This window comes from Staurois parvus, unplaced genomic scaffold (assembly GCF_062004578.1).
Source record: "Staurois parvus isolate SC_StPar_1 unplaced genomic scaffold, SC_StPar_1.0 ptg000045l, whole genome shotgun sequence".
NCBI classification, from domain to species: domain Eukaryota; kingdom Metazoa; phylum Chordata; class Amphibia; order Anura; family Ranidae; genus Staurois; species Staurois parvus.
Window position 1 is genome coordinate 2,841,265 of NW_028317841.1, and position 13,119 is coordinate 2,854,383.

The 13,119-nt window shown below is 39.3% G+C and overlaps 1 protein-coding gene across 1 annotated transcript in view; it reads left to right on the forward strand.

Annotated features, from left to right (window-relative positions):
- CD226 (CD226 molecule) overlaps positions 1–13,119 on the forward strand; it is a 67,320-nt gene that overhangs the window by 24,681 nt on the left and 29,520 nt on the right. Inside the window, exon 2 of the mRNA XM_089664071.1 lies at positions 2,859–3,209. Within this exon, the coding sequence (XP_089520197.1) occupies positions 2,859–3,209 (351 nt within the window). The remainder of the gene's footprint in view (positions 1–2,858; positions 3,210–13,119) is intronic.

Consider the following 13,119-nt stretch of genomic DNA (forward strand, 5'->3'; position numbering starts at 1 on the left):
TGTATTCTGCTCTATATTTTTGGTTAAAAAAAATCCCAATAAGTGTATATCGATTGATTTGTGCAAAAGTAATAGCATCTATAAACCTTGGGATATATACTGGAATTTGTATTCCTTTTTTTTATACTAGTATGATGGCAATCAGCGACTTATAGAGGGACTGTAATAGTATGGTGGTCAATCTGACACTAACTGGCACTTTATGGGAACCAATGACACTAATACTGTTATCAGTGCTAATAATATACACTGACACTATACTAATGACACTGGTTGGGGAGGGCTTAACACCTAGGGGTGATCAAAGGGTTAAGTGTATGCATAACAGTGCTTTGTGTGTGTACTGTGAGGTGCTTTTACTACAGCATGATACAGTTTTTATTCCCTGCTTAGCAGGGAAACAAAAATTGGCACATCCCGGCTGACAGAGAAGAGCTCTGTATTGTTTACATATTTCAGCCTCTTCAGTCATTGTCCAGGACCCGCTGAACGACTTGTGCTGTGTGTAATCACAGCACAGCCTGGGTGGCGGGCGTGCACCTAGAAGAGCTGGATCACTTACTAGGTATGTGATCCAGCACAGGAGAGCCACCTAGCTGCCGCACGTATAAGTGCAAGCAGTTAAGGATTTGGACTTTGATTCACATTTTCACATAGTATGCACAATAATACACAATTTTTATCATTTAATTTTTTCTTTGTGTCATCTGATTTTGGCTATAGTCTCTGCAACAAAGATCCACAGGTAATAAAGCTGTACACAAAGGATAGAGGCTATGTAATACATGTTAAAAATACAAACAGACACAGTGGTGTGTTCCACAGGATTATTTGGATTCATTGATCTGTTTACATTCAGTTTGTCTGTGTCTGCCTCATTCACAGAGATACTGTCAAACCTGCATTTATATGTGTTTATAGGATATTTCTAAACATATGTAAATTCATGTAATGATTTTTCAGTGGTGCCATTGACACTGTGGGGTTGATTTACTAAAAGCAAATATACTGTGCACTGCAGATGCACTTGCTCCAGAGCTTAGTAAATGAGGTAAAGCTTCTCTTTGCAAAGAATATCCAATTGTATGCAAGGAAAATAAAAAAAACCCAGCATTTTTGCTTGCACATGATTGGATGATAGGAATCAACAGAGCTTCCCCTCGGATCTAGAGCGACTGCACATGCAGTGCACAGTATATTCACCTTTAGTAACTCAACCCCTGGGTGTTATTAACACATTAACTATTAACTATTATCTATTGACTATTAATGCATTAATTATTAATTGTAATTAATTATTATTAATTATTGACTATTAACTATTAATTAACTATTAAGCATTATCTATTAACACATCAGAAAAGCATACCCCCAGACTGCTCACTGAGCTAAAAGAGTGACTGTGACTGTGTGCCTGGCTGCAGGCAGCTACTGGGAAAAGAACCCTGGGCATCTATTTAGCAGCCCCTACAGGGTAAGTGCAACCCAAACAAACATTTAATACATCAGAGAAGGATTTTCAAAGCATTCTGAGTTACCTGAAAAGACAGCATAGCAGATGCTGCCTGATTTAAAGCAGCATTAAACCCCATAGCAGGGGTGGACTGACCATTTCGAAACTCGATCACTGCCCGAGGGCCCGGGGTCAGTAGGGGGCCCCATGAGATGTCACTGGTACCTTTTTATAGGCTTTTTTGAGTTTGGGCAAGGACACAGGGGCCCCATGATCCCCTATTGCCCGGGGGCCCCATGAGTTGTCAGTCCGCCCCTGCCCCAAAGCAAACATTTATTATATTGTAGCTTACTAATTCTTAGATGTGATGGCTGCATTCGCTTTCTGTTTTTGGCATCCTTGCTTTTATTTTCATTCAGTGATCCAGCCAGTAAGTCTGTTAGTTTTCAAAAGAACAAGCTCTCCTGTAAATGTATGAGTGTTGAGACAAACTATTTACCGCTGATCCCAAAAATTAAAAAAAAAAAACTGTTGCTGTAACTGTTTGAGTAACTGCAGTGAGAGCTGGAGTTTGGCTTCAGTGTGTTAGTGTGTCTAAATCTGCTAGTACATATAACACTCCCGTCCCTCCAGAGTGACAATGCTGCTGTCCAGAAGTGTCTCTTTTGCTCCTTCATCCAGACTTGGTGGCACACTAATGCAGGAACGGTGTTACCAGGTGAAAATGGAGGGGAAAAAAAACAAAAAAAGAAAACTAATGTAGCCACCACTGATTGGTAAGCTGCAATTTATTAAATTTTGTTTTGGGTTTAATACCTTGTTAAGGATTTGATTTTGTTTAGTCCTGTTCATAATACAAAAAGAAAACATGTTCAAAACTGCATTACATTCCCTTTAGTTGATGTTTCAAAACCTTTTTATTGCTTATGGGAGTAGCTACTACATTGGTTTTACACTGCTCTGGAGGTTTACTTATAAAGTTTAAATACCTATAAACATCCATCGTGTCAGTGAACCTGTATATCATGGTTGGCTAGTTACTTTAAAGTTCATAGTTGTTAAAATGTGTTGTGAAAGTCACCAAAACTGTTTGGATTTTATTTATTTATTTTTATTTATTTATTTCAGGTACTTATATAGCGCTATCAATTTATACAGCACTTTACATATATATATTGTACATTCACATCAGTCCCTAACCCTCAAGGGGTGTACAATCTAAGGTCCCTAACTTGCATTCATACATACACATACTAGGGCCAATTTAGACAGGATCCAATTACCCCACCAGCATGTCTTTGGGATGAGTTTGGATGAGAAAGAATGAATGATACACACTTTAACCCTGTTTACTGTTAAATACATTGTTGACCATATAATAATGTGTTTCCTTATTCCTTTATAGATAGTTTTGGTGAAATAATTCCATCAACTCATGAGACATTTACAGAGAATTCAAGCATTATTTTGACCTTCCAGTATACTTTAAAAGGCAATGTGATTAACGTGACCTTAGAAAAATGTACAGATGGGAAGGTGGACACCATTGCATACTGTGAACTGAAAATACACGGAAGAAAACAGCTGACTTATGGTTTTGATTACTCTAAGCACAGTCTAGTGAACTGTTCTGACCTTCATAGTGTCACCCTCAGCATCCAACAAGCCTCCAGAAAAGATGAAGGCTTCTACAGATGCCACTTTCATACAGTGGAGCTGAATCAAGCTGTTGTAGTACATATGCGCTTAAAGCAAGGTAAGAAAAACGGTATGAACACAAGTCAACTCAGCAGCTGTGCTACCCTGGTGTAGTTTTTAACCATCCTAAAAAGCATTTCAACAAACTCTTTGCTGCAGATTTGGTGCTTCTAAGCTTGTACCATTTAATACTTGCTCAGAGGGCCATCTATAATTCAATAAATATCAATCATGTTGTACAGAAAGTCCAGTGAGCATTGTGTCAAAGTTGCTTATCCATTTTTGTTGTGAGACTCCACTTGATAATTATTTGGATATTGTCTGGGCAGAAGGAAAGACATAAGTACATCTTTGCAGCACTCAGACAACTAAAGTTGTGTAAAATGTAAGTAAATCCCACAAAAATTGTTGACTTTAAAAAAAAAAGGTTTTGGACCGGCAAATAGTAGACAAAAAAATACACTAGAAATGGAACTTTATAGGTGACTAACAATATAAATATAATATACACCACTATTAAAATGATATACATTTATTCACAAAGTAATAAAAGTACAATGCATTAGAGACATGTATGGCCAATTTACATATCCGCAATAGATTAACATTTAAAAAACACTTATTTCACAGTATAAAATTGGCTTTCCCATCCTACTCTGAGAATATATACAGTACATCCTTTGTTGTAGTCACATCAGATGACTTTAAGATCCTAGATGACAGTAGCAGGGGAATCTCAAGTTATTTCATGAAATGTTTCATGGGTTCTAAATATCTCAAGCTCTGTGAAACACTTGGAGGGGTCTCAGAGAGTAACCCTTCAACAACAAAAATGATTATTCTTATAACCGTTTTCTATTGCCGAACAATATAATTGGCACGATCCTTAGAGAGGACAGAGACTATATAATGGCATATCATAACCTTTCACCATCCAATAAACCATCTTGTAAAATGTATGTTTCTCAGGTAAGGAAGGGGTAAACAAATATTAGATCTATATTCAAACAGTACCTACAAATAATGATGATATACTTGAACAAATGACACTTAACATTAATATGTTATACACGTTATGTATTCCTTCTCATAATCTTAAATTACCAAAAAAACCCAGAAAAAGTAATTACCACCCTACATTTACTACTACTAATTTAAATCCTTCAGGTGTTCCAGATTAGGTGTCAATGATTAGACCCTTTTTTGGGAAATGTACAGGTAGAACAAACCTACCCTGTAAAAAATAATTGCTAAGAGAATTCATGGAAAAAGTTGCTTACAAGTGACGGTCCATGCAATCGCCAAGGGTCGGATACGACTGAATGGATAGATAGATAGACAGGTAGAACCTTTCTTATTTAAACCACAGATATCTAGGGCCTATTATTCTGTTAATGTTTATTAATAATGTGTGGTGGTGTCATCAGGCCAAGATCAATCAAGCTCTCTAAAGCCCTCAGAAAAAAGACAGTGTAATTCACTTGCCAGGACTATGAATTTAGCAAAGGATTAAAAAAAAAATTAACAAATATTTTGAAATCAATCATTTCACTGTACGAAAGAAAAATCTACCAGTGATGTATATTTCTAAAGACTGCTAATTTGTCCAGGACATGACAAGCCCAAACTGTCTGAGACTGTTTTGAAGTCTCCAAGAGCTCCAAAAATTATTTGTGGAATTATTAGTTAACTCTTGCAACAGTTGGTGTCAATGTGTGTGCATCTACAATCAGAAAGAAATTTCACCAGCTAACCTGCATGGCAAGTGTGCCTGGAAAGCCTTTTCTGCCTAAAAAGAACATTAGAATAAAACTGTAGCTTTCCATTTAACATGCCAGAATCTGGATTTTTCAACAAGGACCAATTGAATTTTGATGAGTGTGCAGCCTTCTCCACTCAATAGAAGGTTATTGTTTAATCTACTTTGTTTGAAAGGACATGTTGGAAAACGTTCCAATGATCAGCAGCTGCAGCACTGATACAATGTTCCAGTGGGAGGGATTCCTCCATACACTTCATTTGTGTGGGAGAAGGAATCTGTGAGCTAAGAAAAAAAAAAAAAACTGCGTATGGCCAGATTTGGTCTTTTGGAACAATGTGTTGTAATCTGATAAATCAAAGATAAAGTTGTTTGGCTACAGTAATAGTTGACATTTGGGTGCAAACTCAAGGCAGCATTTCAGAAGAAAAATGTCATACCACCTATGAATCATGATGGTGGAAATCTTATGGTTTGGGATTACTTTGCTGCTTCAGGGCCAGGGCAGCTTGCAGTCATTAAGTTAACTATGAATTTTGCATCATGTCAATGTGCTTGATGAATAGGTAAGGCCATCTGTGTGAAATTTTAAGGTGAAGCAGAAATGTATCTTTTAACAGAATAATGATCCAAAGAACATTAGCAAATCCTCCAAAGAATGGCTCAAAAATAAATGGAGGGTTATTAACAGGCCTTATTTGAATCCCATTGAGAAAAGTAGTGAAACTTTTTACTGAGCTGATGTCAGAGATGAGTGTGCAGTTATGCAAAATCCCTACAAGAAATTATTTTTGCTAAAGGGGGCAATATCAGCTTTTGAGACGATGAGTGTACTTACTTTTTCCATAGTACACAATTATATCTATTAATAATTTTGTTGAACAAATGATGGAAAAGACACATTTTCCTGGTCTTTTTATTCACCTTTGTCTGTGGTCATGGTGTAAATTGAAGATCTAATATTTGTTGTCTAATCCTGTTCAAATATGTAAAAAAAAAAAATCAACTTTTCGCATGATTGTATGGGGAAAGTGCATGTGTTTAGTCACCTGATGGCTTCTTCTATCTCTTGCGGTCTGAGAATTCCTTGCCCATAGCAGCTTTCTCTTTTTGTTTTCTTCTTTGAAGTTTTTGGTGCTCTCTCCTACCTTAAAGAGGCTCTTCAGTGGTCCTCCAAAAAATTAAGAGGCCAGCAGCTACAAATACTGTAGCTGCTGACTTATTAATATAAGGACACTTAGCTGTCAAGGGATCCAGCGCTGTCCTCACCGGGCTGGTTTCTTCACTGGTCTTTGGGTCCCTGGCATCTTTACTATGGGAAGTAGTCTGTAAGCTCTAGCGGCTTTACAGCTGGCTTCCTACTGTGCATGTGTGCACTGAACTTTGTGAATCTCCCTATAGCTTTCCGGGACCTGTGACATGTCCCAGAAAGCTTCAGTGAAAGAGGGTGGAGGGTCGAACATCTGCTCGGATTGCCTTGGTGATCCAGGTGGGAATGGGAGCAGGTACCTATCAAAACTAAATACTCACTCCTTCCTCACAAAAAAAATTGTGTCCAAAGGTGTTGTAGCTCGAAAGAGCAGGGCCCTCGATCCCCTCATGTTTTGCATTGTATTGGTATTGTTCTGTCACATGTTCTGTCCCGCTTTGTAATGTACAGCACTGAGCGAACTATTGGCGCTTTATAAATACTGTATAATAATAATAGAAGTTCCGATTTAAGATGTTACTTCTTCATCGGCTACATCCTGTATTCTTAATGATATGAAATAACTGAAGCATTCAGTGGCAAGATTAGGAGCTCCTCATACTTGCTATGGCAAATAAAAAAAATATAGAAACTCACTATCAGAGCCCATATCAGACAAAAGAAACCACTAGGGGTTTACAATTTCTTTCTTCTGGCAAAATATGGGCAGATTGACCTTTTAAATAATTTCTCTTCCTGTTTTTGGCATGTATTAGAAAATGATCCCTTGTTGATGGTTTTCTTTAAAACCTGTTCTGTCTTCCACTATAACAATGTACAGACATCATAAAGACATTTCTGAGAAAGGCGAGATGTACAACCACAGTGTTCATCATTTTTCTTCTTGTACAATCCATTGAGCACGGTAGCAAATTACACATAGTTTAGCATCACTTCTCAGACATTTAATCATGATCCCACATTTCATATTAATAAATCCAAACTTACACCATATAAATTGTAAATGTCCTTGATCATAGATACACATTACTATATTTCACTTCTTGTTTGCAAATGATAGGTTGTCAACCTGGGAAGGGTCTTTGATATGTATAATAGCCTTGATGTGCACATTAATTTATGGATCTGTTTATCCATTGATATATTCATGCAAATATGACGTGTTCCCTGAAAGTATCTATTACAAACTAACCTTGAAGTACATTTTAGTGCTGGTAAACAACGCTTTTACCAAGATTTCTTTAAGGTGTTTGCTGCTGGTGACCTTTTTTAGTGCATACACTGTATCCTCACTTTCTAAAAGATTAAACACTGCAGAATTAACTTTTAATTAGCACTTGTGATATTATGTATACTTTTCTATATTACTTGTGTGTTTGACTTATGTTTCCAGCCGGCATGTCAAGAGACCAGGGAATTACTTCTGCCTTCAACTTGCCTGTGATGACCTTCAGTATTTGACTGTATGTTTCCTTCGGATTCCATAGCATGTAGCAAACTCATTTTCTCTAATCATCTAGAGCCCACTGGTATCTGAGCAGTTTAAACAAGTGACAGGACAAAATAGGCAAATGTTGGGGGGAACACAAGCATCTGTAGTCTGTCACCATAGCAAATTATTAATTGTGAACACTTTCTAAATGTCAGGCAATTTGCAGTCAGTTGTTTGCTTGTGTATAATAAAAACAGGAAATATTGTATCTGATTTCCACCATGAACAGTGGCTGGGAATAGAATGAAGGAAGACCTTGGCATTGGAAATTAGGGGGCAGAGTATAGTGTGAATTTGTAATCTCTTAAAGGGAAAGTGTTTTAGTATTTTGGAATAGTTTTCTTTTAGCAATATTGATTTAGTAAATAATAATAATACATTTGAAAAGCTTTCATTTCATTTGTTTGTCTGTGCTCTTTCACTCAGGTGTTTATAAATAGACAGTTGGGTTCCGTTTTTACCACTTTCTGACCGCCCATCAAAACCACTCAAAATAGTTAAAATAGAGAGCAGTCGGAGGTGTATACACCCCAGCCGTGCATGATCTGTGATCGCTGTCTCCTTAGGACGCAGCTGATCATGTGTCCATGTAGGAGGCCAATCACAGCCGCCCTTTACATGTGGCCAGCTGCGTTCAATCATAGCTGATCACATGTAAACAGGAAATGCTGGTTATCGGCAGTCCTCTCCTCATGCCGACAGCACATGTGGGGAGAGCTAGTAAGTGGCATTTCTCAGAGGGGACATCTACACTGGTCATCAGTGCCGTGATGATTAGTGTAGCCCCATCAATGTGGCCAATAGAGCCCATCTATGCTGGCTTTCAGTGCTGGCTATTAGTGCCTCTTCAATGATGCCTGACAATGCCCATCAGTGATGCCTGTCAGTGCCGCATATCAGTGCAGCCTATCAATGCCCATCAGTGATCCCTATCAGTGCCGCCTATCAGTGGCCATCTGGGCAGCCTCATCAGTGCACATCAGTGAAGGAGAAAAATCACTTATTTAGAAAAATTTTTAACAGAAACTAAGAAAAACATTTTTTTTTTAGCAAAGAATAAAAACCCCAGTGGTGAATTAAATACCACCTAAAAAAGCTATATTTGTTTTAAAAAAAATATAAAAATGTGTTGCATGACAGCGCAATTGTCATTCAAAATGCGACAATGCTGAAAGCTGAAAATTAGCCTGGGCAGGAAGGGAGTAAAAGTGCCTGGTAGGCAAGTGGTGAATCTTTGCAGCCATGGCGCGTTTACTTCCCAGCCACTGCTTTCTGTGGCTAAAGTGGTAGCAGTTGAGGGATGGTAAAAGTGTGGCCCAACTGCTAATTACTGCTCCACAACTCACGTGTGAACGAGCCCTTTGCATTGCTTTGCATCACAGTAAGGCCAAAATAACTCTGCCTGCAGAGTTCAGTAGGCATTGATGGTTTGCAACCGCCTACATTTTTATTGAAACACACCACAGCACATCGTAAAAGCACCCATTGCCATCAAAAGTGCTAATTTCCCATTTTAGACTTGTAAAAAATAATATACACATCACACAGGGCATTAGAGGAGCATTGCCTGAGGAGACTTGAGTGTCTGCACAACACATCCAAAATGCTCATTAACTCATGGCAAAGGCTGTTTTAAAATGCAATGGCTGTGTGGAAGAGCCGTTATTCCACAATTATTTTTCAATGGCTCAAAACACATATTACTCACAAAATTACAGGAAACAACCACTTGCTGCCTGCCCACAGTTAATTTACTGGCATGGACAGGCTAGATCATGTACATGCACGACTGCAGGACTTCTCCAGGTCCTCCCCTATCCTCTGGAACTCACTGCCCCAATCCATCCGACTGTCGCCTTCCCTCCCCACATTCAGGCGCTCCCTCAAAACCCATCTTTTCAGGGAAGCCTACCCCACCCTCAACTAACGGCCTTTCTCCCTCATTCCTCCCACCACTTCATCCCCCTCAGCCACTTCATTCCCCTCAGCCACTTCCTATTGTTCCACTACCCCCTCCCTCCTAGATTGTAAGCTTGAAAGAGTAGGGCCCTCTTACCCCTCATACGCTGTCTGTCTTTTTTGTACTGTGCCATGTATTGTCCCCCCTATTGTACAGCGCTGAGCAAACCCTTTGGCGCTATATAAACTCGATGTAATAATAATAATAATATACATGTACGCCATCCAGCCTGCTCCCATTTAGGAGCCCCTCCTGTGGCCACTGTGTCCACCGATACCGGGCCTCTTTGAGGGCCTGGGAATCATGTGATCACTCTGCAAGTGTTTCTATAACTGACTCTGAAAATGTTAGTTGCCAAGCTGTCATGTTGATGCTTTGGTTTTGATGCTATGTGAGTTCCTTTTTATTCATCATCTCTCAAAATTCAGTCTTTTACAGATTTTTGGTAATGGACATTGCGGGTTTTAGTCATGCATGCCCCATCTTTTATTTACAAAAGTCATTTTGCTATACATCAATCACCTAACTTTCAGTGCAATTATGTAATGCTACTTGGACATGGTTTACATATTCTATGGGGCCACAATTGCACCAAAGTCATACAGGAACTTTTTCAAAATTGCTGCATTCTGAGTTGCATTGATGTAAAAGGGCGCATTGAAAAGAATGTGATTTCCATTATCATTTGATTATCTGTGACTCATGTTGCATCTGAAGTCGCACAAGTGTGAATGCAGCCTTCTGCATGTGGTAAATTCTCTCTCAGGGCTCCTTCACATTAAAATGCGATGCGGGAGAGCCACGTTCCCGTGCAGCATCATGCACCGTATTCCGATCACAATGCCCTTGTTTTTGATTAAAGTTAGCGACACCCCTAACGCAGGTTGCAAATGCATCATGTTTGCCCTCACCAAACCACATGGTACAAAATACCATGCGATGCGGTTGCTGTGTATTTAAAAAAGATAGTGCATGCACTACTTTTAGTGCTCTGCAATTTCAGCACTTTCAAATGAATGGGCTTGAAATCGCACCACATAGACCCTCATTTGAATCGCACAGGAATGCAGAGTGCATTTATGGACAATTCAGATCAGGGGATAGTGTGAACCAGCCCTCGAAGTAACTTCAGAATTCACCACTAACTAATACACAGACAAATCAGCCTGTAATTCTTCCTTCAGTCTGCAACTGAGTACTTTTAAGACTGAGAAAGGATATTCTACTCTCTGTACCTGTGCTTAGCAGATGTTAAAGTACAGGAGGGCAAAGTTGCATTGCTTTTAGGACAGATTAGTGGACTTAAAAAAGGAGTGTCTTCTCTCTAATCTGTACATCACTTATAATGACCGCAGAAGGAATCTCATGCTAATTAGCTGGTGATTCACAAAGTTTGCCCTTAGGCCTTGTTCACATGAACTTTTGCTTGTTAAAAAAGCAGCATGTACAGCCAGCTTTTGGTAAGATTTTGTAAATTCAAATACACATAGAATGGTCTCAAACTGTCCCTAAAAATGGTTCAGAGTACAATGTTTATATATTTTTTCTGTAATTAAATTTTTGCAAAGCATTTTCAGATCTTTTGCCAATCTTCGATTGGCTTTGTTGAAGTCTTTAAAGAACTATTTGGTTCTAATTTAAGAATGTTAAAGCAGAACTTTAGGTTCCCATAAAAATGGCTTAATGATGCCCCTTCCTAATCCCCCAACAAAAACACCCTATATGTGCCTTTTTTTCCAGTAGACTTATAACTGGTCCAGAGATGTCATGGGTCCTTCCTAATGACCGCTGTGAGCGTAGGCAACTCCAAATGGTACTCAGTAGTTTGTATAGCCCTCACATGCTTGTATGCATACCTAACAATGTCGGGGCATGCTCCTAATGAGACGATGGATGGTGTCCTAGGGTATTATTTCCTCCCAGATCTGGACCAGGGAATCACTGAGCTCCTGGACAGTCTGAGGTACAACCTGGCAGTGTCTGTTGGACCGAAACATGATATCCTAGAGGTGTTCTATTGGATTTAGGTCAGCTGAGCGTGGGGGCCATTCAATGGTATCAATTCATTCATCCTCCAGGAACTGCCTACATGCTCTCGCCACATGAGGCTGGGCATTGTTGTGCACCAGGAGGAACCCACTGTATCAGCATAGAGTCTGACAATGGGTCCAAGGATTTCATCCCAATACCTAATGGCAGTCAGGGTGCTATTGTGTAGCTTGTAGAGGTCTCTGCATCGCTCCATGGATATGCCTCCCAGGACCATAACTGACCCACCATCAAAACAGTCATGCTGAACGATGTTACAGGCAGCATAACATTCTCCACAGATTCATCAGACCCTTTCATGTCTGTCACATATGTTCAGGGTGAATCTGCTCTCATCTCAAAGGGCACCAGTGGTGGACCTGCCAATTCTGGTCTTCATTGGCAAATGCCAATCGAGTTCTAAGGTGCCGGGCCATGAGCACGGGGCCCACTAGAGGATGTTGGGCCCTCAAGCCACCCTCATGAAGTCTGTTTCTGATTGTTTGGTCAAATACATTCACACCAGTGGCATGCTGGATGTAATTTTGTAGGGCCCTAGCAGTGCTCATCCTGTTCTTCCTTGCACAAAGGAGCAGATACTGGTCCTGCTGATGGGTTAAGGACCTTCTACGGCCCTGTCCAGCTCTCCTAGAGTAACTGCCTCTCTCCTGGAATTTCCTCCATGCTCTTGAGACTGTGCTGGAAGGCACAGCAAACCTTTTGGCAATGGCACGTATTGATGTGCCATCCTGGAGGAGGTGGACTGCCTGTGCAACCTCTGTAGGGTCCAGGTATCTCCTCATGCTACCAGTAGTGACACTGACCCTAGCCAAATGCAAAACTAGTGAAAAACAGTCAGAAAAGATGAGTAGAGAAAAAAATGTCAGTGGCCTCCACCTGTAAAACCATTTATGTTTTGAGGGTCATCTCATTGTTGCCCATCTAGTGCACCTGTTGTTAATTTCATTAGCACCAAAACAGCTGAAACTGATTAACAACCCCCTTTACTACTTAACTGACCAGATCAATATCCCAGGAGTTTAAATGACTTGATGCTATACTCTTATTAACAAGTGTTCCTTTAATTGTTTTGAGCAGTGTACATAGAACACACTGCATAATCATTTAAAAATGTAGTTGTTTACCATTTGATTCATAGAATTCCAGAAGAAAATCAACAAACACAGAGTTTTAGTAATTAAATAGATGACGTGCCCAACAAGCAGACTTTTAAAATATGAATCCTAAAGCTAAATATAGTACACGGTATGATGATTTCATTGACATAAACTGATGCATGTTAAGACAAATACATAATAAACAAATAGATAAAGGGACCAGAACATTTTCAAATTTGAATATTTCTGTATTTTTATATTTCAAAATGTAATTTTCCTTTTTCATTTACTTAACACAAATATTTTACAATAACATTTTCCATTAGTATGTATTCACAGCATGCAGTCTCCATGGAGTTACAGTTAGAATCATCACAGTGCAATAACATACTTTGCTTCAT